Source organism: Botrytis porri (assembly GCF_014898465.1).
Source record: "Botrytis porri strain MUCL 3234 chromosome Unknown BPOR_008, whole genome shotgun sequence".
NCBI lineage: Eukaryota > Fungi > Ascomycota > Leotiomycetes > Helotiales > Sclerotiniaceae > Botrytis > Botrytis porri.
The window spans coordinates 1,512,422-1,537,867 of NW_024066082.1; the positions used below are offsets into that span (position 1 = coordinate 1,512,422).

Here is a 25,446-nt window from a genome sequence, read left to right on the forward strand (position 1 = left end):
CCTCGTTTAATCAAGGGTTTTGAGATAGGAGGATATACTCAAGTATCACGTGGGGAGCAGTGAATTATTTTGGGTGACCACTAGCAGGTCAGAGAGCCTCTGGGGGGGATGGGGCTCTTGCAAGTAATCTTCAACTTACTTTCATGACTGCGGTCCAAAGATTTCATTCAGTACCGCCGCATGGCTCGACAGGATTCGAGTCCTGCAATGGAGATGTCCCCCTCCACTGAAGCCTCGCATCACGTGCTCAGAACCATTGCCCTTCAGTTTGGTTCTCACTTTCACCTTCGTTGAATTGCACTATCAAACTTTCTCTTTCTCTTACCCCATTGCTATAACCCTTAAGAAAACTTGATGAGTATCTTGAACATATCCCCCCTTAATTCTGCAACGCTCTTTTCACACTTTCAATGTCCTAGGGAAGATTGATAAAGGATGACCATTTTCGTTCGGCTGGTTTGTGTTCTCTTGCCCATTACACCTTAAGATCATTAATGTGTGATGGATTGCACCATGGTTAATTCTGTGAATACACAAGATGGCAGTATGGACAATAACATCAGTTCCCAAGATGATTCACTGGATTACACAATGGAACATCAGGACACGATGGATTATACTATGAGCCATGATGCGACAAATCAAACTTTGTCTCAATTACCAGACGCAGAGGATGTTTCGGAAGAAGGTGAGGAAGAAGAGATTCCGGTTGTTCAGCTTGCTCGCTCGCTCGGTATATCTCGAGATCATCAGCTCGACGATACCTCGGTGGAGATTTTACTTTTGATGCAGGAAGATGTTCATTATAGTTCCTCCAGCGATCTGAATGAAGATCATCTGTCTTCACTAACTACACCAGAAATCAACACCAATGAACGATTATCGGTAGGTATCGGTGCCGCACGACTTCTCACATCTATAGCACAAAGTGAGAGTCAAGTATCAATCGATACATGGACACAGCAATTACTCGGGCCCAGAGATGTCAGAAATCTGGGCATCGAAATGCCCATACTGCGAACCGACCATGATTTAGATGTTAGAGGATTTGCAAGAAGAGATAAGTTCGAAGTGAGGCCTCAAGATATCAAGTTACCGCTAGAGTTACTTAATATTCAGAACAATGAAGGGTTGGGATTTCCATCGGACTTTTATAATTTCGAAAATGAGGCATTCGAAACGATAGCCAATGAGAAGATTGAAGTGACAAGAAGCTCGATGGTCTATCTTCAAACGGCCTTGAAAACAACATTAACGATAGAGAATAGACAAGAGATTTGGGGGAAACGAGAGAACACACCCAAGAGTGAGTAATGGTTCCTTGAGGTAAGTCTCATTTACTCTATACTAATTATTTTAGAAATTTCCTGTCTTGGGTCATGTTACGCCTCCGCTTTCTCCGATGCCAGCTGCAGTACCTGGTAGCCCTCTTCCTTTTGTTTCTTCGGGCTGCGAAATACCAGTACTTTCAGATCCTGATTCTCCTACCTCGCTGGACCTCAGAAAGATTGAGGATGAAGTATTCAAAGAAGACCTGCCAACACCTTTACGCAATCGATTTATGACCAGAGCAACAATCTCAGCGTCGGATGAGCAATGCGTCAAGCCTGCAGATCTATACTCGCCACCAGAGTGTATCAAAAAATTCGAACTATCTTCCCCTCCTATAGAAAAGAAAAGAGCTATCGAGAATCTAAAAGTAGACGAGATTTTGACGCCACCAAAGCTGTCTGAAGAATCAGGACTAAGAAGCGTACACTTCAATAACATCGTAGATGAATTTCTACTCAACAGTCGACCTCAGTCTGTGTTTTCCGAGCCTGTAATCGAGACCAAATTCTTTGAAGAAGCATTCGGCGACAATGGAGAACAAGCACAACATCGAGTTGAACAAGAGAGACTCGCAGATACAAGAAATCGTGTCGAAGTACCCGTGATGGACTTCAGTATACCTGCACCTCCCTGGATGATTACTAACTTCCGTAGTGTCAATGCTGTTAATTTGGCTTTAACAAAAGTCGCCAAGGACATCAGTCTCTGCCCCTCAATGCGATGGTCTGGATTAAAGAAGTTGCACTTGAAGGTACCGTGGGTACCATTTGAACATAACCTGGGGAACGTCGTCGAAGATTCTATGGGCAACGAGAAGACTTGGGAGGCGTCCGTCTGCAGTTTAGAAAATGATGATGTGATCACAAGTTCAAATCTCACCTGGAAGAGAGAAGGCTTTCGAATTCTTCAGGAAGGCACTGATGATGATGATGGTGACGACGAACTTGAGTTAGGATATTTTTCCATAGAACATGTGGAAACACCACCATTACTTGGAAATAGGGAACCCGAGACGCAAGATGTTAATCGACGACAAAAGAAGGCATGTCAACCCAACCTCAATGCTTACAGAGATTCAATGGTGCATTTTCAGCCATTAATCACTCCAGAAATGAGTCGAGAAATAGCAGACGCGAACATGGTACCACTAACCAAGAGAGCACGATCAGGGGTCGACGAACAAACTTCCCTACTCTCCGCAAAGGATGAACTGAGTAATTTCATGGAGATACGAGGAGCGAAGAAACCAAGGTTGATTGAAAGTTCTCATTTCTCAGTTTCTGATTTACCAGCACCCTTACCATCGGATAAAATAACCCTAGACAACGAATCTCAATTTCAGCAGCCTGAGGCCTCTCGTTCGCCCCTCCCAACGCCCATAATAAATGCTCCGGCAGCCCCCATCTCTATAATTCTATCTTCCACGATCGTCAAAGACCGTCCTCTTCTCCGCTCCCTCGAAGCCCTGATTCCAACTCTCAAGATCTGCGAGCGCGATTTCTCCGCTCACAACACTACGACTTGGAATCCGGGTTCCGTGATTCTCTCTTCTATAACTTCAACTCTTACTCACGAAGCTGACATTGTCATTTCTCCAAGCACCGGACTTATTCTTACCACTCTACAGCATATCAAGCAAAAGCCACTACCTGGACATAAGACTGCCGTTCCAATTCGTGATCGATTGGAGAAAGTTAGTGCACGGTATGAGAATTTAATCATTCTTGTCGCTTCCCCTGCAACGGGCATGAGTGATAGTGATAGCATTGCCTGGGCTGATTTTGTCGGTTTTACATTGAAATTACCCGCAAGCGTTATTGTCAATTACATCCCCGTAGACAAAGCCAACAGCGGAAATCAAAGCATGGCGAAATATATTTCCTATCTTATTATCCAACACTCTGGAGATATCCTCTTGAATCCGGTTCTAGAACTGCTGGAACAGGAGTCATATTGGGAGATATGGCTGAGAAGAGCTGGAATGAATGCTTATGCGGCTCAAGCAACGATTGCAGAGTTGAAAGAGCCGGAACCGAGATGCAGGTTGGGTGATGAGGGGTATGAGAGGGAGTTGCGGATGATTCATGCGGAGGGTCCGTATGGATTGACACTGTTCGTGGTGATGGGGCTGGAAGGGAGGCTTAGGAGATTGGGTGGGCTAGTGGGAAGGAGCGTGTTGGAAAGGGTCAGTATGGTTGTTGATCAGATATGGGAGTAGACTTTGGTGAAGGCCGAAGATTGAGAGAGTGGCTCATTTTAGGAGAAGTTGATTGTAGGGTTAAAATGACTGACGAATATCTAGCTGGATTTACGCAACATTTACTTGCCGCTGAGAATTGGCTTTGTATGAGCCAAGCAAGAATCGCTGGATATACTCACCAATAGAATAGCATAATTGAAATAAGCTTTCGAGTTATAAACTCCATACTTTTAAACTGTTGTCTGGCGTTCTGCCTGTATCTTTAGGCGTCCTAGGCGGTGATTGCAGCGAATTTGGAGCGCTTTCATCATCAGAGCTATCTTCATCTGATGTATCATCATCATCGACAAGAACGTCGATATTGGTTTCAGCTCTTTGACCCGAACAAGTTGTTATGACTGTTCCAGATGGATGTAAAATTGTTGAGCCTATTGGATCTATCGGTCTGAAGTTAGTACACGAACCATGGTGCAATGATATGTCACCAAGAATAATGAACGGGGAGATTTTAGAAATGGCATACCGTCATGAGCCTTCCACTCCCAATCGCACTCAACACCCCCTTCCTTCCTTCCTACTCCCTCCCACACCCTCACTACACCATCCGTACCCCCTGTCCAAATTTCCATACCCTTCTCTCCTTCGAAAGAATCTACTCCCATCCTTTGATTCGTCTCTGCTTCCCTGCCCTCTAGCCAAGTGACCAGCTTTCCAGTAACCCTCACATCATATACAAGCACACCTCTACTCTTCCGTTCCGCAACCCACAAGTACCTTCCACAGCTACTCCACCCCACCTGACTAAGCCCTTGCCCTCCAATCCCGGACTCACTATCAGCTGCTGCGGAAATATCCCATGTAGCAACAGTTCCACCTAATCCAGAAGCATCATAGAGACCAAGCCACCTTGTCCAAGTGCCCGCTGCGAGAATACTCGTATTGGACGGATCAGTACATGGTTGCAACGACAATGCACTGACGATACCGCGCATTCCCACGCCACCTCCTTTGATTTTATGGCGTTTGGAAGGGATAGTGGGGAGTATGGTGACAGAACCAGAGCCGGGACGAGATATGTCGAAGTGGGATATGAGACATTCTGTTCCGGTTAGAAAATGGGTTCCGGGAGAACTCCAGAGAATAGATGCGGGAGTGAGGTATTTTTCGGTAGTTGGACAGATGAGATTGTAGCTTGCTTGGGGGGTGGCGGTTGGAGATAGAATGTTTGAGAGGCGGATTGGGAGAGAATTGGGACAGCTGAGGTAGAGGGTCGTGCTGGGGTCTGAGAGCGTGTAGTGTGGGTAAGGAGCAATGCAGTTCACGGGGGTAGGAAACGTGTGTGTTGTGTAGGGAGTGAGGGATAGTGGAGTAGAGGGATCGTCGAGAAGCGTGGGCGGGAGGATGAATGTACGGATTTGATTATCGGCGGAGGAAGTCAGGAGGGTTGTGCCGTCGGGTGTCCTACCATATTTAGTGATCGCGAATACATCAAAGAGGTTCAGTGGTAAACATACCATTGTGCACTTTTGAAATAATTAACTTCCAAATCTTCATCTCTGGTCCACTGATCTTCGCCTTTCTTCAAATCTTCATCTTCCACACATTCTGTTCCCTCTTGCGCCGCATCATTTTTCCTCAATTCCTTCTCGCGCGAATGCGATATTGATATAGAACAGGAATAGGTATCATTCGTCGAAGCCACAAGAGTAGGTTTCCTATCATCCGCTTCCATTATGTATCGATAATATCAATCTTTGTCACACGCGAACAAACCGAGATATCAATCCGTCGAGTCACGTTACACCTTTTTGCGTTCGGATCATTGATGATCGCCAAATTGGCAATTTTGCGAGCATTTTGTAGATGTGCAACAAAATCCGGTTTATCTTCGGCTAGAAACTGGGCCAATGTTATTCCGAGGCCGTAATTTCGGTCGAGGTCTAATGATTGCCGATGTATGATATGTATAAGTTATTAAATGTCTTCGATTTTTAAAAGTTTCATATATGATTGAAAGTCAAAAGAGATTCATCTCGTACCTGGCTTGTATTGAAGAGGCAACAATTCTGTTCTCTCTTCGGAAAGACGAAATGTTGCTGTTATTCGCCAAGAGGTTCGACTATGCTCGATGGTGCTTAGTCAGCCATAATTTGAGGAGTCGGAACAGATCACCACGGGCCGACTCATAGGCTATTTTCTTCCCGACAAAAAAAGCCATTGATGCGTATGTTGAAACCCATACCTTCTTTTTGCTTGATATCTGGTGATAGTTAGCTGGAAGTATCAAGAGGAGAATCTCCGTTGGCTAAACATGAAGTGCATGTTACTTTGGAATCCGGATTGGAGGTTGCAATCACAATTTGTTCAAGCCTCCGCTTTCATTTCCCCTCTTTCACCACTTCAATGTTGTGTAAGCAAACTTTACCACACTTGCAGATATCCATGAGCCATTCTTTTGCACTATTTGGTTTGCCTTTCAATTTCATTACGTTATGACTATTGATTCACAAATCTCAAAAGCCATTTGTTATGGCATCGGCCGTTTGTACCCGCACATTTGTTACACATAATTTGAGGGGATCTAAAGGCATAGCCAGCCAACCACTCGGATGGACAAGCTTCAATACCTAGTTGCTGTGTTTCAAGCCTCCAACGTCTTGGTAGTGAAGGCCTATTGCCAACGACAACCTCTCCTCAATAGCACGGACCATAGTTGTATTCTAGCGAGTGGTACGGCATCCACGATGGGAATTTTCATCGAAGAATGCAGGAGACTCCAGCTTGCTCCTCGACCGTGCGTCATGTTAACTGTCGTTTCTGCCAATAGATCCTCAGTCAATTCATCACTCCCGTTATCAATTGTCTTGTCGCCATCTGATGGTAGGAGACCCAAGACTTACAAGCCCGCCTCCGAGGTGGGAAACAATCCCCGCAATATTGAGATATCAACGAAACTATATCAGATTAGTATCATCATACAGTTATTTCGCTATCATGGTTATTCTGCTTCCCGCCAAGATAGGACATATACGAAGAATATGCCATGAGATACGCAGACTTGCGGGGCAAGAGAAGATAAAGATTGAAAACAGCAATGGAGACTCTCAGAGACCTTGATCCGGCCTCTTCTAGATTATCCGTGCATAGTAATGTCACTATCGGCAAAGAAGAGACATGCTGTTGGCGACCAAACTTTTGAAATCAGCCATTCCATCGATTCCTGTTTATTCTTCGGTCCTGATACATTATCTAGTGGGGGTTAACTTGCTCATTCTTAACAATTGGGACTCTAGATTCGATTGATCCAAGGCTTTGACCCCATCTCCCCCTCATTTCTTTGGATTGAACTGATCATGCGATACTGCAAGTACTCGAATCCAACCTTGTAATCGCTATATCACTCGTGAGTTCTATAACAATGCCGGTTCTCTTATGCAGCCACGGACAAATCTTCACTGTGGATGCAACGGATGGGTCAATTAGATCGTATTCAAATGAGGGGGAAGAGCAGACTTGAAGACTCTAGATGTTACCTCCTCAGTGCTTGGCTTTACTAAAATCCAGGGCATTCGCCTTACTACAGCTGCAAAATTGGCTATATATACACCTCCAATTTCCGTGGAAGAGTAAGATCAAAGCTTCCATATCCATCATCATTTACTTACTTACTCACCAACACTCATACTCATTACAATTTTCTCGATAGCTACACAATGACTTCCCTTCTAACCACAGAGCTTGCTTGCACTTCTGCTCCTGATCAAGTACTACACCTCTTCTTCCAGGAGGGCGAAAACATCCTTGAAGCGCGATCTCCAGATGGTGGCAGTGTTTGGACCACTCAAGACACTGTCATTTCCAAAGATGGAGATTACAATGGTTCTTCGATGACATGTTATTATGTAGACAAAGACGCAAACTTCGATAACCAGCCCTCAGTATGTCTAGTTCCACGATGCTTGTATTCATCTGCTGACACAAATTTCAGATTCATCTTCTCTACATTAACAAGGACAAGAAATTGATGGAGAAAGTGAAGCGTATGAAGGGAGACAATCCAATCTGGGAGGACGTCAAGATCCCAGACGAAGTCAAGAAAGGCCCAGAGCAATATTCGAGATTGACCAGTGGAGCTTTCAATTCAGGTAGTGGATGGAATCCAAACGGTTCACAGTGGGCCTACTTTTCAGCGTGAGTTGCAATCTATAGTTCTTGGTTTTGAAAACGACTAAATTCTGTCAAAGTTCCAAGGAAGGCAAGATGGGCATGGTTGAAATTCGACGCACTCCAAAGGACCCATGGCATACAGAGACCATTCTCCCGGAGAATTGGGGCGAAGAGCTCCCAGGAAGCTCCTTAGCTTGCACAATCTCGAGCGGGAAGATCAGGTTGTTCTTCCAGCACCATGACTATAGCATCCGTTTGTTTGAGAACCAAGATAACAAGTGGCATAGTAAGTAAAGACGCTCACCTGCCATTTTGCTAATAGTTAAGAAGCTAACCTTTTTCTAGACCGAGGCGTCTACGTTGAGAAAGACAAGGTTCAAGCAACAACACCAATTGCTTGCACCATGACCAAGGACGGAAGCGTTCATCTTTTCTACGTCGCAAAAAACAACAAGATTGTTCATTGTACCGATGGAAAGAAAGAGGAAGAATTGGTCAATTTCTTCCCAGGCTCAAAGTTGGGCGCCACATCAGTTGAAAACAAGATCACCTTGTTCTTCAGGAACTTGAACCCCGTCAATGAGGTTGGTACATTGGAGAATGAGAATGGCTCATGGAAGCATGGCAGCACTGTCATCCGTGCATGATTAATAGTGGATAATTAGGAGGAGGTTCTTTCTTATGTCAGTTTACGGAATTCCCACTTGGGGAGAAAAGTTGCCAACTTTCTTTAAACACACAACCACAATCAGTCATGTCGGGATGATATCTATGAACATGTTCACACTCCTTGTAACTTGGTTCACGATCAATCAGCTGTTAGTCACTTTTCCCTTTAATTCAGCCATTCATCTACCCAAAATACAGGTTCTTACCTATTGTGACTGTGAGATCTTCTTGTAATGAAGCATTGAAAAATCAAACCACGGTAACATATTTGCATGTACATCCGTCCAAGTCTTGCCACGTGACATGAAAGGACCCTAATACCAAAATGAATACAATCTCTTGGCATCACTCCTACTGTTCCAATATAATCTTGGCAACTAATAAATGACCTCTTCTACTTATCAAGCTGAAACTCATAGCATGTGTTGCCTGAAGAGTATGATTGACTGATGCCATCGATCATGTGCTAGGTCCATGAAGTGTGGTGTTTTGCCATCCCATACCGCCTTTGGAGGTTTTGAATGACATTCGGACTTGTCAAAAGCATCTCTGACAAATGCTTTGATGATTGCTTCCTTTCTATCCGTGTTCAGTTCTTGGCTTAGGCATTCACCAGAAGCATCAGAATCTTTCACAATGATTGATTGAATATGAAGATTCAAGGTAAGGATTGTACATTTATAGTGATGCCTATGGTGGCTATATTCATTTTGTGGTTAGCAAGGCTGACTTCTTCACGTAAAATTGGGTTGATCAACAGTGATCTGACCTACAAGCGTTATCAAACCCTGTCGGCTTGAATGTTTTCCATTTTCGATACTGCATTTATATATCTATATGAATGAAGGGGTCGCAGTGAATCAATATTATTTGGTTTATGACCCCTCCATATTGATTAAATGATAATCGGCCATAACCTTATTCGGATTCCTATTACAAGAATTCTTGCGAAATTACAACTGAGATCAAGAGAACTCCAAAATTCTACAGTTTTTGGCATTTGACATCATCGCAATGAGCGCTAAAACCCCATACGATACTTCTGCTTCGTCAAAGACAATGAGCCAATCTTTCACTAGCTCATATCCTGAGAGCCAAGCGCCGTCAACCTCAGATTCCTCGGCTGCGGCACATAGATTTCAACAACAGCCACAGCCTTCTTTCGTGATCGGCGGAACACCATACCTTTTCCCATCAATTTTCGGGGTTTACAGGGATGGCATGAGGAAACTTTGTCTCGCGGAACACCATGTCTCGACACCATTTATGTCTATTGCTGTACATTCTGGTTTGTCGGGCGAGCCCTCGATTGTTCTTTCCTCTCCCACAGCAGTGATGGGAACTGCAGAGCTCCACACTTTTTCCTCCAAGGTTGAGCTCGTTATCGGCAATACCTCATCGACTTTACACTCCTCAGGCTATATTTCACCGGTCTATGACTTCACCTATACTTTTGATGATGGACGCCAGGAATCATTTCAATGGAAAAGAAGCTCTGGAGCGGCAGTTGCAGGTTTAGGCGGCAGAAGTAAGGGGTACAAGCTTGTGAGGGTCTCTGATGGGGAGGTGTTAGCGGCTTGGACACATCCAGCCAGTCTAAGTATCGATAAGATGGCGAAGGTTGGACTGTTGGATAGTATGAGAGCGCTTAGCTGGGGTGAGAGGTGGGAAGTAACGCTTGTGCTATCAGCCATAGCACTTATTGAAAAAGAGAGAAGGGCAAGACATAGTGCTGCTGCTGCGGCGTAAGGAGGGTTTGAACTTCAGGGCGAAAGTTGGAGGGCCCGATATGATACCACTTGTTTTCGGCGGATTTAATGGAAGTTTACCTAGCTTGGATTTAATTTGAAATATGGTCAGCATTTGACATGCACCATGAGATCTGATTATGATTCTTGCCATTTTTGACTTGGCTCTGCTATAATAACTTCTGTGATTTTCAAGACACAATGACTCCAGTGAGCCAAGTTGATAGATGAAGAATTACTTCAACTATTGAATAAAAAGATCTATTTTTGGAGTTTCTCTAGAACGTACGAAAATTCTTCGGTCCTTCGATTACCCCGAAGATACTAACCTTGATTGATTTCTTTCTTTGTACGATGAAAAGTTTCCCGCTAAGTTGTCGTGCCATACCTAGGTATGTGTACCAACTGATCTTTGTTGTCTGGAACGACAAAGCGACAATCTGTACGGATTGCCCCACGTGGCGAGAACAAGGTTCTCGAGAAGAAGTTTTCACATCACCGAAGTATAGGTTATAGAAGTCTTCTCTATTAAACTTCAAATTTTCTGGTGGTCTAGAGGGAATAAATAAAATTCCACCATGCAAGAACAAAGGAAGACATCGATGGCAACAAACTAGCCTTTTTGCGGAACACTAACTCTTCTTTCATCAATATGATGGCTCCCTCGTCCATCAAGTCCAATTTTTTCTCGTCACTACCAAGTTAGATAGAAGATATCACCATCAACTGCGAAAATGTCACACAGCCCAAGCAGTCCAATTGTACGTCCACAGGAGGATCATGAAGGCCTCCAAGTCGTTCCCGACGATGGTCTCCAAACCCCAGACCCAGAAGAATCGCCCACAGCCAGAGATCTTAAATTCCAACCATATTCCGCTGGATCCGCCTACGGCGGCACCTTGAACGTTCATAAACCTGGTTACGACGTCCCGCCAGTCCCGGAATCACCTCCTCCAGCTTTTCATCTTATAAACGAATATAAATTAGGTCATAACAATGCATTACCTGTGGAAGATGCGCCTCCGCCACAGACCATTAAAAAGAAACGAGTGTGCGGAGTGAATAAATGGACATTCTGGTTGTTGATAATATTGTTACTGATCGCAATCATCGCATTGGCCGTCGGTCTAGGTGTAGGACTTGGTGGGTCTAAATCATCAACCTCCTCTAGCCCCTCAAATTCTAGCTCCTCATCCGAGTCTACAACCGCCACAGGTACATCTTCTGCGGCACCATCTGCCTCTTCCCCCATTGGTCAGACATGCGTCAAAGGTACAGGACCGGGAAATTATCTCGGTCTCTGTGACTTCTCCTGTAACTTCGGCTATTGTCCCTCTCCCTGCTCCTGCGTCCAGTTTTCCTCAACCGCAGTCCCACCACCCCCTATCTCAAACACACCTGGATTCCCACTATCGGGACTCAATCCTGATTATTCAGGCTTGTGTAGCTTTACGTGCAATCATGGATATTGTCCCGACGGAGCTTGTACCACGGATTCTTCGGCTGCCGCAGGAAATTCATCTTCGAGTGCGGTGCCGACGTCAAGTGCGATATCTTCAACGTTGCCGACGTCGAGTCTGGCGCCGTTGACGTTGACGGCGCCGACAAGTACGGTGGTTGTTACGTTACAAGGCTCGCAGACTAGTACGGTAATCGTGGCGCCTACTTCGACCGGGTAGTAATGTTATTGTGGTATAGTTGGTAGAATTAGAATGTTGTGTTTATATCGAGATTTAACGACCTTAATTTTATACTAAAAGATGTATATCAAAATGTAGAAAGATCAGAAGGGAAAGAAAGGGCCGATATCTTATTCCTATAGATTTGTGTATTATATATTTCCTATTTTTCGCTTTCACTGTATATATATTGAATGGGTTCTCAGAGAAGAGAAGGGTTTATCAAATTGAATATAGAATTGTTTAGATCTAGAAAATGAATCAAAGACTCTGTCATTATTCGCAAGTGAGTTTAAATTCAGTTGGACGAAGGGAGGAGTCCATTCATGGGAATTTAGAAATTGTGCTCGAAAGGTGGTTCTTCTTGATCTCGAAAGTTTGAGTGGGATAGATTTCTAGTGACCGTCTGCGTCTTTGATAGAAAAATCAATTTCTGACAAGTCGGGTAGTTTCTTGACACCAGAGCCCTACTCATCAAATCTTAAATCTGGGGTTTTTGCTAGAATATTAACGATGAGACGATATCACTTGGTCCATCCGACACTATTGATCATGTACGTGCTTCATGCAAAGGTACTTTGCACATTAGATGATTTACAGTGGCACATACGTGCCAATTGAGCTAGCTGATTTCACAACAGAGGAGCACGTTCATTGTGATTGAAATCGGATATCTTTCTTAGACCTCTTTGGGAAATGAGCTACTCCTCTTAAACAATTCACTTCGACTTCTCCAGAACTTATTACTCGAGAACGATCAAAAGAAATTGCAAGCAGATTTACCTTCTCAACGAAATAATTTGAGATGAGAAGCAGGAAACACTTGTTGTTTGATGGTCATCTACTTCATAATGTAAGATGGGTTATTCCTGAAAGGTATATATCTAATTACTATGAGAGTGATTGAAATGACACCACACTGATTCAGTTCTAAGTCTAACCTTGGAGGTTAGCTTCTAGAATGATAGTAACATTAGTGTTCTAGTATTAGTGGAAGACTTGGTCACTTTAGCTTAGGAATAGATTGAATATATAGGAGAGTTACCGAGGGGGGGTAGGTTTTTATATCTTTTTCCTATCTACTTCATTCAATTAGACACAGATACAGGCGCATCGCATAGTCTTAGCATAGCTATATAGATCGAATCGATTATGAATTTACTACTACTACTACTATAGGAGAGTTGAATCCAAGTCAAATTATAAGAAAGAGCTTGATTGAACTGAATTTTGTTAGGGTTCTATAGTAGGGGATGTGTCGGGTAGACTCTGAGTCATTTAATAGGTTTGAAATAATAGGTGTATTAAAGTAAATTCAAAACTAATTATATATTCTAATTAAATTTAAATATATGCTAAACTATTCATCTTATTTATTTAAACTTTATAACCTTATAACTTTTATATATCTTCTTACTATAATATTTATACTTAATATTATCAATGATAAAATTCCCTTTAGTTTACTTTAGACTAATTGATTACTTAATATAAATTACTAAAGTCAATTATACTATTGATCTCCTAATAACCCTCGTTATAAAGCCAGAGTTTCCCCAGCTTAGTAACTATGTCCTCGTGATAAATTTACTTACTTTTTCTAGGTTTTCTTTAAAGAATATTGTTACGACGGCATCCAATATACCGCGTCACATGGTCAGGAAGTCACGTGATGGACCTAGAGGATCTAGGGGATCGAAGAATAAACATCTAGATCCATAGGATCCAGAGGATCCAGACAAGACAGAACTGTAGGTTCTGCAGAGCAGGAAGGTCTATATAAGAGAACAGATTTCATTACAATGTAGAGCTTCGTGCTCAAGAACAATCATTAGTTTCATTACTATAGTTACGAGAATTGCAACCAGTTACAACCTTATTGAATTCCTACTTGAAGTCTAGTCTAAACCACCTCGAGAGATCTCTAGACACTTCCACGTGACCCTAGAGGCAGCTCCCGTAACAAATATCTCAGGTTATATAGTTTATAATGAATTTTTAATAGTTTCTATGCGTATAAATAAGACCGATTCAAATCGAATCTTATAGAATCATTTATATCATAAAAAGAAAGTACAAGTAATCAATTTAGTTCGTTTTATCAATAATATTTTATATAATTTTATCTTATTCTATTTCATTATAAATCAATTTAATAAAAGATATAATAATAAAAGATATAATAATATAATATAAAATCATATTATACATATGTTAGTTATTAATATATCTCTAAATTAGTAAGACATTAATAATGTTACGACGGGTAACATTGGATCACGTGATAAGTGTCATGTGATAGGACGTTGGAGCTTTTGGAGCCTAGGATCCAAGGAGCCAGGAGCTTTTAAAGCTTAGGATCCAAGGGATTCAAGTAGAACAGAACCATAAGTTCTGTAGAATAGGAAGGTCTATATAAAGAGAACGGGTCTTATTATAATACAGAGCTTCGTGCTCAAGAATAATCATTAGTTTCATTATTATAATTACAAGAATTACAACCAATTACAACCTTAATGAATTCCTACTTGAAATCTAATTTAAACCATTTCGAAAGATCTTTAAACACTTCTACATAATCCTAGAGACAGCTCCCGTAACAAATAAGTGACTTAGTATAATGTAGTTTATTAGTACATATATTATATTAGTATATACATCATTTCAAAAATATATTAAAATCAAGCTTTTCTTAATATTTATATCTTAATAATCAATCATTATTTCTTTAAAAAAAAGATATTTAATAATAATAAAAATTAAATATTTCTATTATAACGTAACGTATGGGGAACTCGGACATATGGGGAACTCGGACACTTTTAGCCCATCACCAACTTGAAACCGCAATAACTTTTATTATGCATACCCAATCACCTTCTACATCTGCTCAAATTGAAGAGAAGCTTCAAAAGGCTATAATTTCACTTCAATTGAAAGAATTTAAATCAATTAGAAAGGCTGCAGAGCATTTTGAAGTCCCTAAGTCTACCCTAGCTGATAGGCTGGCTGGGAAGAAAACACGTTCCCAAACCCACGAAATGGCTCAAATTCTTTCAAACGCAGAAGAAAATACTCTTGTACGATGGATTTCACGACTTACCATCACTGGATTCCCTGCTACACCTATGTTGGTGAAGGAAATGGCCGACGAAATTCGTCTTCGACGCGTTCGGGTCGCGTCATCTCGAAATCCTACCTCGACAGAAATTCCACCTATAGGCCACGAATGGATCTATAGATTCCAAAAACGACATCCAGAACTTAAAACATGCTATTCACGTCAATTAGAGTCTAATCGGGCTAAAGAAGCAACTCCGGAGAATATTCAGGCTTGGTTTGACGCGTTTCGCACGCGTCTCATTGAGCGAAAGTATGAATTAATTAGATGATATGTATAATATGGATGAAACCGGATTTGGAGTTGGAAGTACTCAAAGTACGCGCATTATAGTCGATTCTACTCAGAAATCGAATTGGAAAGTTACAGCTGGCAAGCAAGAATGGATAACTGCATTTGAATGTGTCAATGCAGCTGGAAATGCTCTATCACCTATGGTCATTTTCAAGGCTCAGAATACGAATTCTGCATGGATTCCAAAGGACACACCTCAAAGCTGGCAGTTCTCTACTAGTACAAATGGATGGACCTCAAATAGCCATGGATTAGAATGGTTAAAAAGGGTTTTCGAACCAGAATCCAAGAAAGTGTCAGGTGACCGACCTCGACTTTTGATCATGGATGGCCATTCAAGCCATATTACAGGTAGCTTTATTGCTTTCTGTATAGATAATGATATTGATTTACTTATATTACCTCCTCATTGCTCTCACTTGCTTCAGCCACTTGATATTGCGGTGTATGGGCCAATGAAACGATATCATGCTTTAGTGGTCGATCGATAACGTAAGTCATGGCGTAATGCGTCTAATGGCGTAATGCGTCTAATTGTGGGGGACCACCCCATCAAAAAAGCAACAATTCAACAATGGTCCGTCGAAAAAGTTTAAAAGTGCAGGAAATGGAATCTCGACTTTCTGAAGCAGTATTAGGAGTTCAAAATGGAAAGTATAAGTCTTCATATGAAGCTGCAAAAGAACTGGGGCTTTCTAAAGATACTGTGACGCGACGCGTCAAAGGGGGTTCGTCGCGTTCTGAAGCACGTCAATCGCAACAGAAACTTTCTGCTGTACAAGAGAATGTACTTCTTAAGTGGATAAAGCAATTGACAATTAGCGGCTATTCACCAGGCCATCAGTTGTTAAAAGAATTGGCTGAGGAGTTACGTTCAAAACGGACTTATAATTTGGATTGCCCCTCATTTGACTCCCTTGAACTCCCACCACAACACCTTCTTGGTCATGAATGGGTTCCACGATTTATCAAACGACATCCTCATCTTACAGTTGTTATTGGCCGTCGAATTGAATCTGTAAGAATGGATGGTGCAACCAGGGAAACATGTAGTACTTGGTTTGACGCGTATCAAAAAGCGATTCAGGATTATGGAATTGAGAAGAAAGACGAATATAATATGGATGAATCTGGACATTCAATTGGGACAATGGAATCAACTCGAATTATTATCGATTCTACACTTCGTACAAAACATCAAGCACATCCAGGCCGTCAAGAGTGGATTTCAATGGTAGAGTGTATTTGTGCGGATGGATCCATTCTTCCACCACTCGGGATTTTTAAAGGTAAAAATGTCCTTCAAAATTGGATTCCGAAGGAAGTTCTTGGTAGCTGGTTCTTTTCAGCAAATACAAAGGGCTGGACAAGCAATCTTCATGGATTAGAATGGCTAAAACGCGTTTTCGAACCTGCAACTCGTGCAAAAGCAGGTGGCAAATATCGGCTTCTCATCTGCGATGGCCACGATTCTCATATTAGTGGAAGCTTTATAGCTCACTGCCTTCAAAATCGAATTGTACTTCTTATACTTCCTCCTCATACCTCGCATTTGCTTCAGCCACTTGATGTTGCGGTTTTCGGTCCATTGAAAAAAACGGCTCACCGCAGCACTTTCTGATTTGAATCAAGCTCAACTTGTACGAATACAAAAGATTGAATGGATGGAGGCATATATTAAAGCTCGAGCCGACGTATGCCATCATCAAAATATCGAATCGGCATGGCGGGGAGCTGGGTTACATCCATTTAATCCACAGAGAGTGTTCCGTACACTGGGTCGAGAGTTTACCCCCGAAGTCGAAATATCCAAAGAACCAACCCAATTTGATATTTTTAACCAAGTCTTCGTCAATAGCTCACCCCCGGATGTAGCAATCTTACAAACAGCAAATAACCTTTTAAATTCAACAATTGAAAATGATACGACTCTTTCAACCCCGGTTCGTCAATACATTCGAAAATTGACGATTGGGAGTGAGCAACTTCGAGCTCAAAGTATTGTTCACCAACACGATGCGAATAATTTACGAGCTATTATTAAGAAACGTACGATACGTAAGAAAGGAAAGAGACTAGTTTTGAAGGGTCATTTTCATATTTCTACGCAAGAATTATGTGATGCAGTAGTGGAAGTCGAAAAAGCTACTAAGGTACAGACAATGAAAAAAGGAAAAGGGAAAGGGAAAGTAATTGAATATGAAACTGAAACTGAAGAGGATATTGGAGAAGAAGTTGAAGATGAATCTGAAAGTGATACTGGAGATTGTATTATAGTTGATTGTTGAGTAATTGAGATTTTAATAGAGTGGTTCCCCGCAATTAGACGCATTACGCCATTAGACGCATTACGCCATGACTTACGTTATTCTCGAGCTGGTGTAAAGCGAATCCAAAGAGCTGAATGGGTAGAACTCTATCAAAATATTAGAAAAAAAGCATTGAATTCTTCTAATATTAAAGCTGGCTGGAGAGGAGCTGGTTTAGTACCTTTTGCCCCACGAAAAGTACTCGATTCATTACCATTTAACTCCTCCCAGCAACCTTCTACTCCACAAATGAGAACCCCCAATCAAGACCTAGACTTGTCTATACTCAGGAGTTCTCCTCCAGATGGAACAGAACTAAGGCAAGCAAATCAGATCTTTAATACAGCTCTAGCAAGCAGTGGTTCTCCTGCATCGCCAACTCGTCGATATGCCAAGAGAATGACTAGGCTTGTAGAATCTCAAAATGCTGAGATAGCCCTACTTCGGAAACAGCTCTCTGATGCTCAGGAGGTAATTGAGACTCGAAAGAAAAGAACTAAAGGCAAAAGAGTCAAATTACAAGGTCAATTTGTCTTTAGTACTAAGGAAGTATTGAAAATGGTACGTGAGGCGGAGGAAAAACCGAAGGAGAAAAAGCCACGAGGACGGCCACGCAAACGCCCAATTGAAGAATCAGAAGAAGAGATTGAAGAAGAAGAGCTAGAGAATAGTTCAAGTGATTCGGAATTGGAATTGGAGGATTGTGTGGCTCGTAGAACAAGATCGCGTGTAGAATAATTGAAAAAGTGTCCGAGTTCCCCATATGTCCGAGTTCCCCATACGTTACGTTATTCTAAAAAAAAGTCAAAATTGTTATGATTTTCATTACAAAAAAAATCTTTTTATAATAACTATTATAATAATTCGAATTTTCAATTAATTATTAGAAATTCATAATATTTGTATATTTAAATATTATTGGTACGTGTATAGTGTAAAAGAAGCACGAAGTTCTTATTATGTGTTACGGGAGCTGCCTCTAGGGTCACGTGGAAGTGGCTAGAGATCTCTCGAGGTGGTTTAGACTAGACTTCAAGTAGGAATTCAATAAGGTTGTAACTGGTTGCAATTCTCGTAACTATAGTAATGAAACTAATGATTGTTCTTGAGCACGAAGCTCTACACTGTAATGAAACCCATTCCTTTATATAGACCTTCGTTCTCTGTGCTCAGTCGGATCACAAATGATCCCTCTGATCCGGTTACCTAAGCGTCGGGGTCACGTGACGTCTATTGTGGCAGACCATCGTAACACTATCCCCTTCCTAGCTTAGCGCTTGTCCCCAAGCGTTACTTATAGTGTTTACCCCACTTCTTGTAATAATGTAATGACTGATTTCTTTCTTTCATAATGCCTGTTGTTAGGACTCCCAAATCAACTGAAAATCGTGCTTGCTTGTATACCAAATTCAAAGAAAGAGGTTTTATTATGGATGATCCTTGTGCTCGTTGTTCTTCCCGCAAACTTGAATGTCGTGTTTTGTCAGAGTCTCGTCGTTGTGGTGAGTGTGTTAAAGCTGGTCTGAAGTGTGACCTTCTTCCTCCCACTGTCTCGGATTGGGATGCTTTGGAGCGCGAGGAACAACGTCTGGAAACGGAGCGCCGTGCTACTCTTTCTAAATTGATTCGCCTCGACACTCAGCAACGATCCCTTCGTGACCGTGCTGGTGCCATGTTGCGTCGTGGTCTGAAAACCTTGGATGAGCTGGATGCAGCTGAGGAAAAGGATAGGTTGGAAAATGAACGTGTTGAAAAGGAGCGGGAACAAGCATCTGTTTCGACTGCTGATCCTAGCGACGACTCCTTTGCTTTCGATTCTTCTTCTTTGGATCCTTCGATCCTTGCCTCAATGGATTCTCCTTCTTTCTGGGCAAATCCGGGTATTGCTGGTGGAACGCCTCCAACTTCCCAGGGCAGTTGAGGTTTGTTCTTGGTTCCCATGAATTCTCGGTATGTGGATAATCTAACCATTTGATTAAATACTTGATTGTGCCTCTGACGTACTTGCAATCTAGTATTGTTTCGACATCGTATATGGCGTTCGGGTTAACTGGTTCGATTTCCGTAAATGGCGCACTTGGCGCTCCTGGTGGTGCTGGTTCGAGTAAGGATATGTGAAACACTGGGTGAATATTCATCGTGTCTGGTAGTTTCAACCGATAATTAACGGCTCCTATTACCTTATCAATCTTGAATGGTCCTAGTTTTCTGTGATCTAGTTTATTGCTTGGTCTTTTGGTTTCGATGTTTCGTCGTAGCAGATAAACTTTATCCCCCTCTTTAAGCGTAGGTTCCATACTACGTTTCGTATTGTAGTAGGCTGCTGTTATGGATGATATAAATCTTAGATCAAGAGCAAGCTGCTCTTGTAAATCCTTTAATTGTTCGACTTGTATTATTGCTGATTCGGCATTAACCTCCTGTGGTATCGGTGTTTGGTATGCTTTAGGATTGAACCCAAAGTTAGCGCGTGCTGGTGTAATCTTTGTGGTTTCCGTTTCCGATGTGTTATATGCGAATTGTGCCATAGGTAATAGTTCTACCCAATTGTCCTGTCGGTAATTTACGTAGCATCTAAGATATGCTTCCATTGTCTGATTGGTCCTCTCTGTTTGACCATCTGTTTGTGGGTGGAAAGATGTCGATAGCTTTCTCTTGATACCCATAAGTGCTAGCAAGGTAGTCCAGAATTTCGAGGTAAAGAGCTTGTCTCGATCCGAGATTATCTCATCTGGTACTCCGTGTATGCTTACTATGCCCCTTAGGAACACATATGCTAGTTGCTCAGCATCCCATGTTTCCTTGAATGGTATCATGTATGCAAATTTTGTCAATCTGTCTACTACATTGAGTATTGCGTCGTACTCAATTCCTGTAGTAGGGTCTTTCGAGAGTGGTAGTTTAACCACAAAGTCCCATGTAATGGACTTCCATGGCTGAGAAGGCATGTCTGGGGTCTGGAGCTGACCATACGGAGCATGTCGTGATGACTTGTTTCGTATGCAGGTGTCGCAACTTCCAACAACTTCTTCAACTATCGTTCTCATTCGTGGGAAGTAACTGATTTCCCGGATTCTTGCAAATGTCCTTGCAATTCCTTGATGTCCGTGTGCCGGCAACCCATGTTGTTCCGTCACAAATTCCTTAGTCATTTGACTCGGAATGTATACTTTCCCATGAAAGTATATGGTTTCGTTTTCTATTGTGAATCCTGGTTCTATTGCTTTGCGTATGCGTGTAGCTGTAGCATCCTTGTCGTAATGTGATTGGATTTGGTTTCTGAGATGGTTGTCTTCCAATATATGAGTAGCTGCAAGCTGTGGTGCATTGTAAACCAGTGATTCGCCTTCTTTCTTGAATATTGCGTATGATTCGTACGACTTATTCTCTTGGTATTCTGGTTTTCGGCTGAGAGCGTCGGCTCTAGCGTTTTCTGATCCTTTAACATATGAAATCTTGAAATTGTAATTGGCCATGGTCTCCGACCATCTGACCTGTCGTCTGTTTAACTGCTTCGTTGTGGTGAAGTAAACCAAGTTCTTATGATCCGTATACACCTGTACTGTGTATTTTGATCCTTCCAAATATACTCGCCATTCTCTAAATGCGTCGACTATCGCCAGTAATTCTTTGTCATATATTTCGTAGTTCAATTCGGCTGGTGATAGTTTTCGAGAGTAGAATGCGATTGGTTGCTATTTCTCATTTTGACCTGGTTGGCTCAGAACTGCCCCTATAGCGAAATCTGAGGAGTCCGTCTCCACTATGATTTGCTTATCAGGGTCGAATGTCAACAGTATTGGCTCCTCGGCCACTGCCTGTTTGAGCGTTTCGAAGGACTCCTGCGCCTTGGCGGTCCATTCAAAGCTTCCTTGATCTTTTATGGTTAACGTGGTCAAGGGTGTAGTAATCCCTGAATAACCCTTGATGAATCTTCTATAGAAGTTGACGAATCCTAGAAAGGATTGTACTTCCTTGATTGTGGTCGGCTGCTTCCATTCGAGCACTGCCTTAACCTTGTCTTTGCTCATCTTGAGCCCTTGGCTTGACACGGTGAATCCTAGGAACTCTGTTTCCGTAACATGGAATTCACATTTGCTTGGTTTACATAGCAAATCGGCTTTGGTTAAACTTTCAAGAATGTTGCTGACATCTTTGATGTGTTGGACCTCGTTGTTTGAATATACTAGGATATCGTCCAAGTAGCATATACAACAAGTGTCCAAGTACTGTAACAACACATTGTTCATAAGTCTCATGAAAGTAGCTGGTGCATTAGTTAGCCCGAAGGGCATAACTTGATATTCGTATAGCCCGTATCTTGTCTTAAAAGCGGTTTTCCATTCCTCGCCTTTCTTCATTCTAATCAAGTGGTACCCGTTTCGTAGGTCCATCTTGGTAAATATTGTAGCTCCGCCTAATCGATCTCTTAATTCCGTAGCTAATGGAAGTGGATATCGATCCTTCTTGGTAAGCGTGTTGAGCTTTCTGTAGTCCACAACTAGTCTCTTAGTACCATCCTTCTTGGGTACCCACATAGTTGGACTTGCCACTTGGGACGTGGATTCCCTGATCCATCCCTTGGCCAAATTGTCATCGATATATTCCCTGAGCGTCTTCAGCTCATCGGCTGACATTGAATAAATTGGGGTGTGCACAGGCATCTTGCCTTCCTCCAATATTATCTCATGATCCCATGGCTTGTGTTCTGGCAAAGCCTCATGGATCCCTGGTTCCTTGAACACATGTTCGTATTTCTTGTACTGTTCTGGTATCATAGGCTCTTCTGCCTTGATTGCGATTTCCTGCCGTGTCGTTGGCTTCTGCATTTGTAGAGGAGGTGTACTGGCCTTCGCTCTTAATGGAGGACCCTGGACTGGGTGTCCTACGTCGCCGGTGTTGTTCGCGTTCAACTCTCCTTGGCGCGTGTTACGTCTCGCGGACGCCTTGAACGTGTCGTCGTGACCGTTCTTGCACTGATCAAATGTCACTGTCTCTTGTGACCAATCTATCTTAGGATTGTGTGCCTTCAACCATGGCATCCCTAAGATGATCTGTTGTTGGCCCAATGGCACAACGTCAAGCTGTATAACCTCTGAATGTTGGGTTATGTTCATTTGTACTGGTCGTGTCTCCTGTGAAACATTCCCGTCAGATCCTGCTAGTTGTCCGTCAACTAACTGCAATTGGTAGGGTTTTTGTTTCTTCTGGAGTGGAACTCCCAAGTACTTTGCAGCTTCTGGTGCAATAAAATTTCCTGTAGCCCCTGAATCTATCATGGCTTGCTGTATTTGTCCGTTTATTTTGACCTTGCAGTATATCTGTCCTGCTTGTCCTGTAGCATTCAATTGCTGGGTAACTTGTTTTTTGTCTGTTTCATTGGATTGTTGGTTCCTTGTCTTTCTTTTCTTGGGGAACCATCCGGTTGCTTCTTTATCTGATCGATGGATTCCGCAGAATTCATCATAGCAAGCAGTCCAGCTCATCATCGCGTGATCTGCTGGTATCTCTTCCTTAATACATTCTTCCGTTACCGACGGTGATGGGGTTCGGTAATACTCCTGTTCCCACAAATCTACTGCATTCATACCCTCTTGGTTTCGTGGTAACTCATCCAATAATTTCCGGAATTCTTCACTGGTGAAGGTCTCAGTTTCTTCGGTCTTAGCTGGATGTTCCTGGGATACAAAGGTAGCGTTAAGTTGGCCTTTGCCGAACTTGGGTTTGAAGTTGCCTTTCTTTCCTCCTGTCTTCTTACTTCGGCAATCCGCTGCCCGGTGCCCTGTTTTTCCACATTCAAAGCATAAGTTGTTTTCTCGTCTACGTTTCTTTTCCTGATCATCATTCCTGTTTGCGTGGTGCGTGGCGTCTAACTCCATAGGGTCTCCGTATCTCTGTGGATTGTATCGTGGTCTACCCTCGTTCTTGCGGTAACGCCCTTGGTTTTGATTTTCTTGAGGTTTGTATGATCTTTGGCTTTGCTTAAATCTGTAGAGACGATCGTCGGCTTCAATAGAGTCCTTGATTAAGTCGTTCAAATCATTACTCTCGCCGTCTCGGTCTAGTTCCAATCGTACTTCTGGTTTGAGCCCTTTTCGGTAATGGCTCATGATGGCGGTCTTATCCCATTTGGTCATTCCTGCATATCTTCGGAACTCCGTAGCGTACTTGAGGGCTGATCCTGTTTGCTTGATGTTAAAGATCTTTTCCTCGGCTATCTCTAACTCGTTGGCGTTTCCGAAAATCCTACGGATTTCTGTTTTGAACCCTTCGAAGCTCTCGAAGATTACTCTGGTAGGTTTCATGCGGTATCGCTCGCTGTTCTCGAAGTAGTCCCGCAAGTATGGCTGAATCCATTTGCCTGCTTCTCCTCTGAGGTATGATACGGCCCATACACTCTTGGATTCCTTTTCGGTAAACTTGTCTTCGTTGAATCTGAAGTAGATTTCAAGTTGCAAGAGGAAGGTGTCGAGTTCCTGTCGACTTCCTTGGTATTTGTCTGGTAAGGCAATCTTGAGTGTTTCGTTGATGGTAATTTCCTTGGGAGCATCGGTCATCTCGACATCGTCGGTGTCGGGTGCTTGTGCCTGACTGCTCGCGGATGCACTGGTGGGTGCCATATCGTCGGTTGGTATTGAATCGGTACTTGAAGCAGAAATGGTGCTCAAAGTGTTACGGGAGCTGCCTCTAGGGTCACGTGGAAGTGGCTAGAGATCTCTCGAGGTGGTTTAGACTAGACTTCAAGTAGGAATTCAATAAGGTTGTAACTGGTTGCAATTCTCGTAACTATAGTAATGAAACTAATGATTGTTCTTGAGCACGAAGCTCTACACTGTAATGAAACCCATTCCTTTATATAGACCTTCGTTCTCTGTGCTCAGTCGGATCACAAATGATCCCTCTGATCCGATCAACTGGATCACTAATGATCCCTCTGATCCGGTTACCTAAGCGTCGGGGTCACGTGACGTCTATTGTGGCAGACCATCGTAACATTATGCTATGTAGAAGCTATTTATATGTACCTAGGTACCCTGGTGCGCTAGTATTATGTTACGACCAAGGTCGTCATATAACTAGATTGACTAAATATCACCTAACCAAAGTGTCCCACTGAGTCTCACTAAGTAATGCCCATATTACGGGAGCTGCCTCTAGGGTCACGTGGAAGTGGCTAGAGATCTCTCGAGGTGGTTTAGACTAGACTTCAAGTAGGAATTCAATAAGGTTGGTAACTGGTTGTAATTCTCGTAACTATAATAATGAAACTAATGATTGTTCTTGAGCACGAAGCTCTACATTGTAATGAAACCCATTCCCTTATATAGACCTTCGTTCTCTGTTGTCCTACTGCTTCCCACTGTATCCCACTGGGCCTTACTCAGTGAGACTCAGTGGGACACCTTGGTCAGGTGATATTCAATTAATCTAGTCATGTGACGACCTCAGTCGTAACAGCCCAATGGGACACAATGGGAAGTAATAGGACAACAAAGAATGAAGGTTTATATAAAGGAATGGGATTTCATTATAATATAGAGCTTCGTATTTAAAAGAATAATCATTAGTTTCATTACTATAGTTACAAGAATTGCAATTAATTACAACCTTATTGAATTCCTATTTAAAGTTTAATCTAAACCACCTCAAGAGATCTCTAAACACTTCCACGTAACCCTAGAGGCAGCTCCCGTAACATATTAGCATACCAATTATATATTCAATTTTCAGAAAATTCTATTTATAAATAAAGGAAGTGTATAGTTATATACAAACGAATTTTATATATAAAAAGAGTAGTATATATATTAATATGGTGTATGTACTGATAAATTATATTACTTATTATAGAATCTTACATCTAATAAGAAACTATAGAAAATCTATATACTAATGAAAGCGCCCAGCTGAATGATATAGTTTACGC

The 25,446-nt window shown here is 42.2% G+C and overlaps 6 protein-coding genes across 6 annotated transcripts; 5 read left to right on the forward strand and 1 right to left on the reverse strand.

Annotated features, from left to right (window-relative positions):
* Positions 1–513: 513 nt before the first annotated feature.
* On the forward strand, positions 514–3,550 carry EAF01_006564 (uncharacterized protein; the record flags this gene model as incomplete). Its single annotated transcript, XM_038914818.1, has 2 exons — positions 514–1,306; positions 1,410–3,550. 2 exons carry the CDS (start codon positions 514–516, stop codon positions 3,548–3,550), a joined length of 2,934 nt encoding a protein of 977 aa, XP_038769773.1.
* On the reverse strand, positions 2,589–5,264 carry EAF01_006565 (uncharacterized protein; the record flags this gene model as incomplete). The annotated part of the gene is made up of 3 exons (XM_038914819.1): positions 2,589–3,969; positions 4,056–4,993; positions 5,047–5,264. The coding sequence occupies 3 exons, from the start codon at positions 5,262–5,264 to the stop codon at positions 3,746–3,748; spliced, it is 1,380 nt and encodes a 459-aa protein (XP_038769774.1). The 3' UTR covers positions 2,589–3,745.
* A 1,012-nt stretch (positions 5,265–6,276) lies between these two features.
* EAF01_006566 (uncharacterized protein) lies at positions 6,277–6,649 on the forward strand (the record flags this gene model as incomplete). The annotated part of the gene is made up of 2 exons (XM_038914820.1): positions 6,277–6,326; positions 6,514–6,649. The coding sequence occupies 2 exons, from the start codon at positions 6,277–6,279 to the stop codon at positions 6,647–6,649; spliced, it is 186 nt and encodes a 61-aa protein (XP_038769775.1).
* A 596-nt stretch (positions 6,650–7,245) lies between these two features.
* Positions 7,246–8,642, forward strand: EAF01_006567 (uncharacterized protein; the record flags this gene model as incomplete). Its single annotated transcript, XM_038914821.1, has 4 exons — positions 7,246–7,470; positions 7,521–7,723; positions 7,777–7,985; positions 8,045–8,642. 4 exons carry the CDS (start codon positions 7,246–7,248, stop codon positions 8,344–8,346), a joined length of 939 nt encoding a protein of 312 aa, XP_038769776.1. The 3' UTR covers positions 8,347–8,642.
* A 740-nt stretch (positions 8,643–9,382) lies between these two features.
* On the forward strand, positions 9,383–10,117 carry EAF01_006568 (uncharacterized protein; the record flags this gene model as incomplete). The annotated part of the gene is made up of 1 exon (XM_038914822.1): positions 9,383–10,117. One exon carries the CDS (start codon positions 9,383–9,385, stop codon positions 10,115–10,117), a length of 735 nt encoding a protein of 244 aa, XP_038769777.1.
* Positions 10,118–10,850: 733 nt separating this feature from the next.
* Positions 10,851–11,795, forward strand: EAF01_006569 (uncharacterized protein; the record flags this gene model as incomplete). Its single annotated transcript, XM_038914823.1, has 1 exon — positions 10,851–11,795. One exon carries the CDS (start codon positions 10,851–10,853, stop codon positions 11,793–11,795), a length of 945 nt encoding a protein of 314 aa, XP_038769778.1.
* Positions 11,796–25,446: the final 13,651 nt, after the last annotated feature.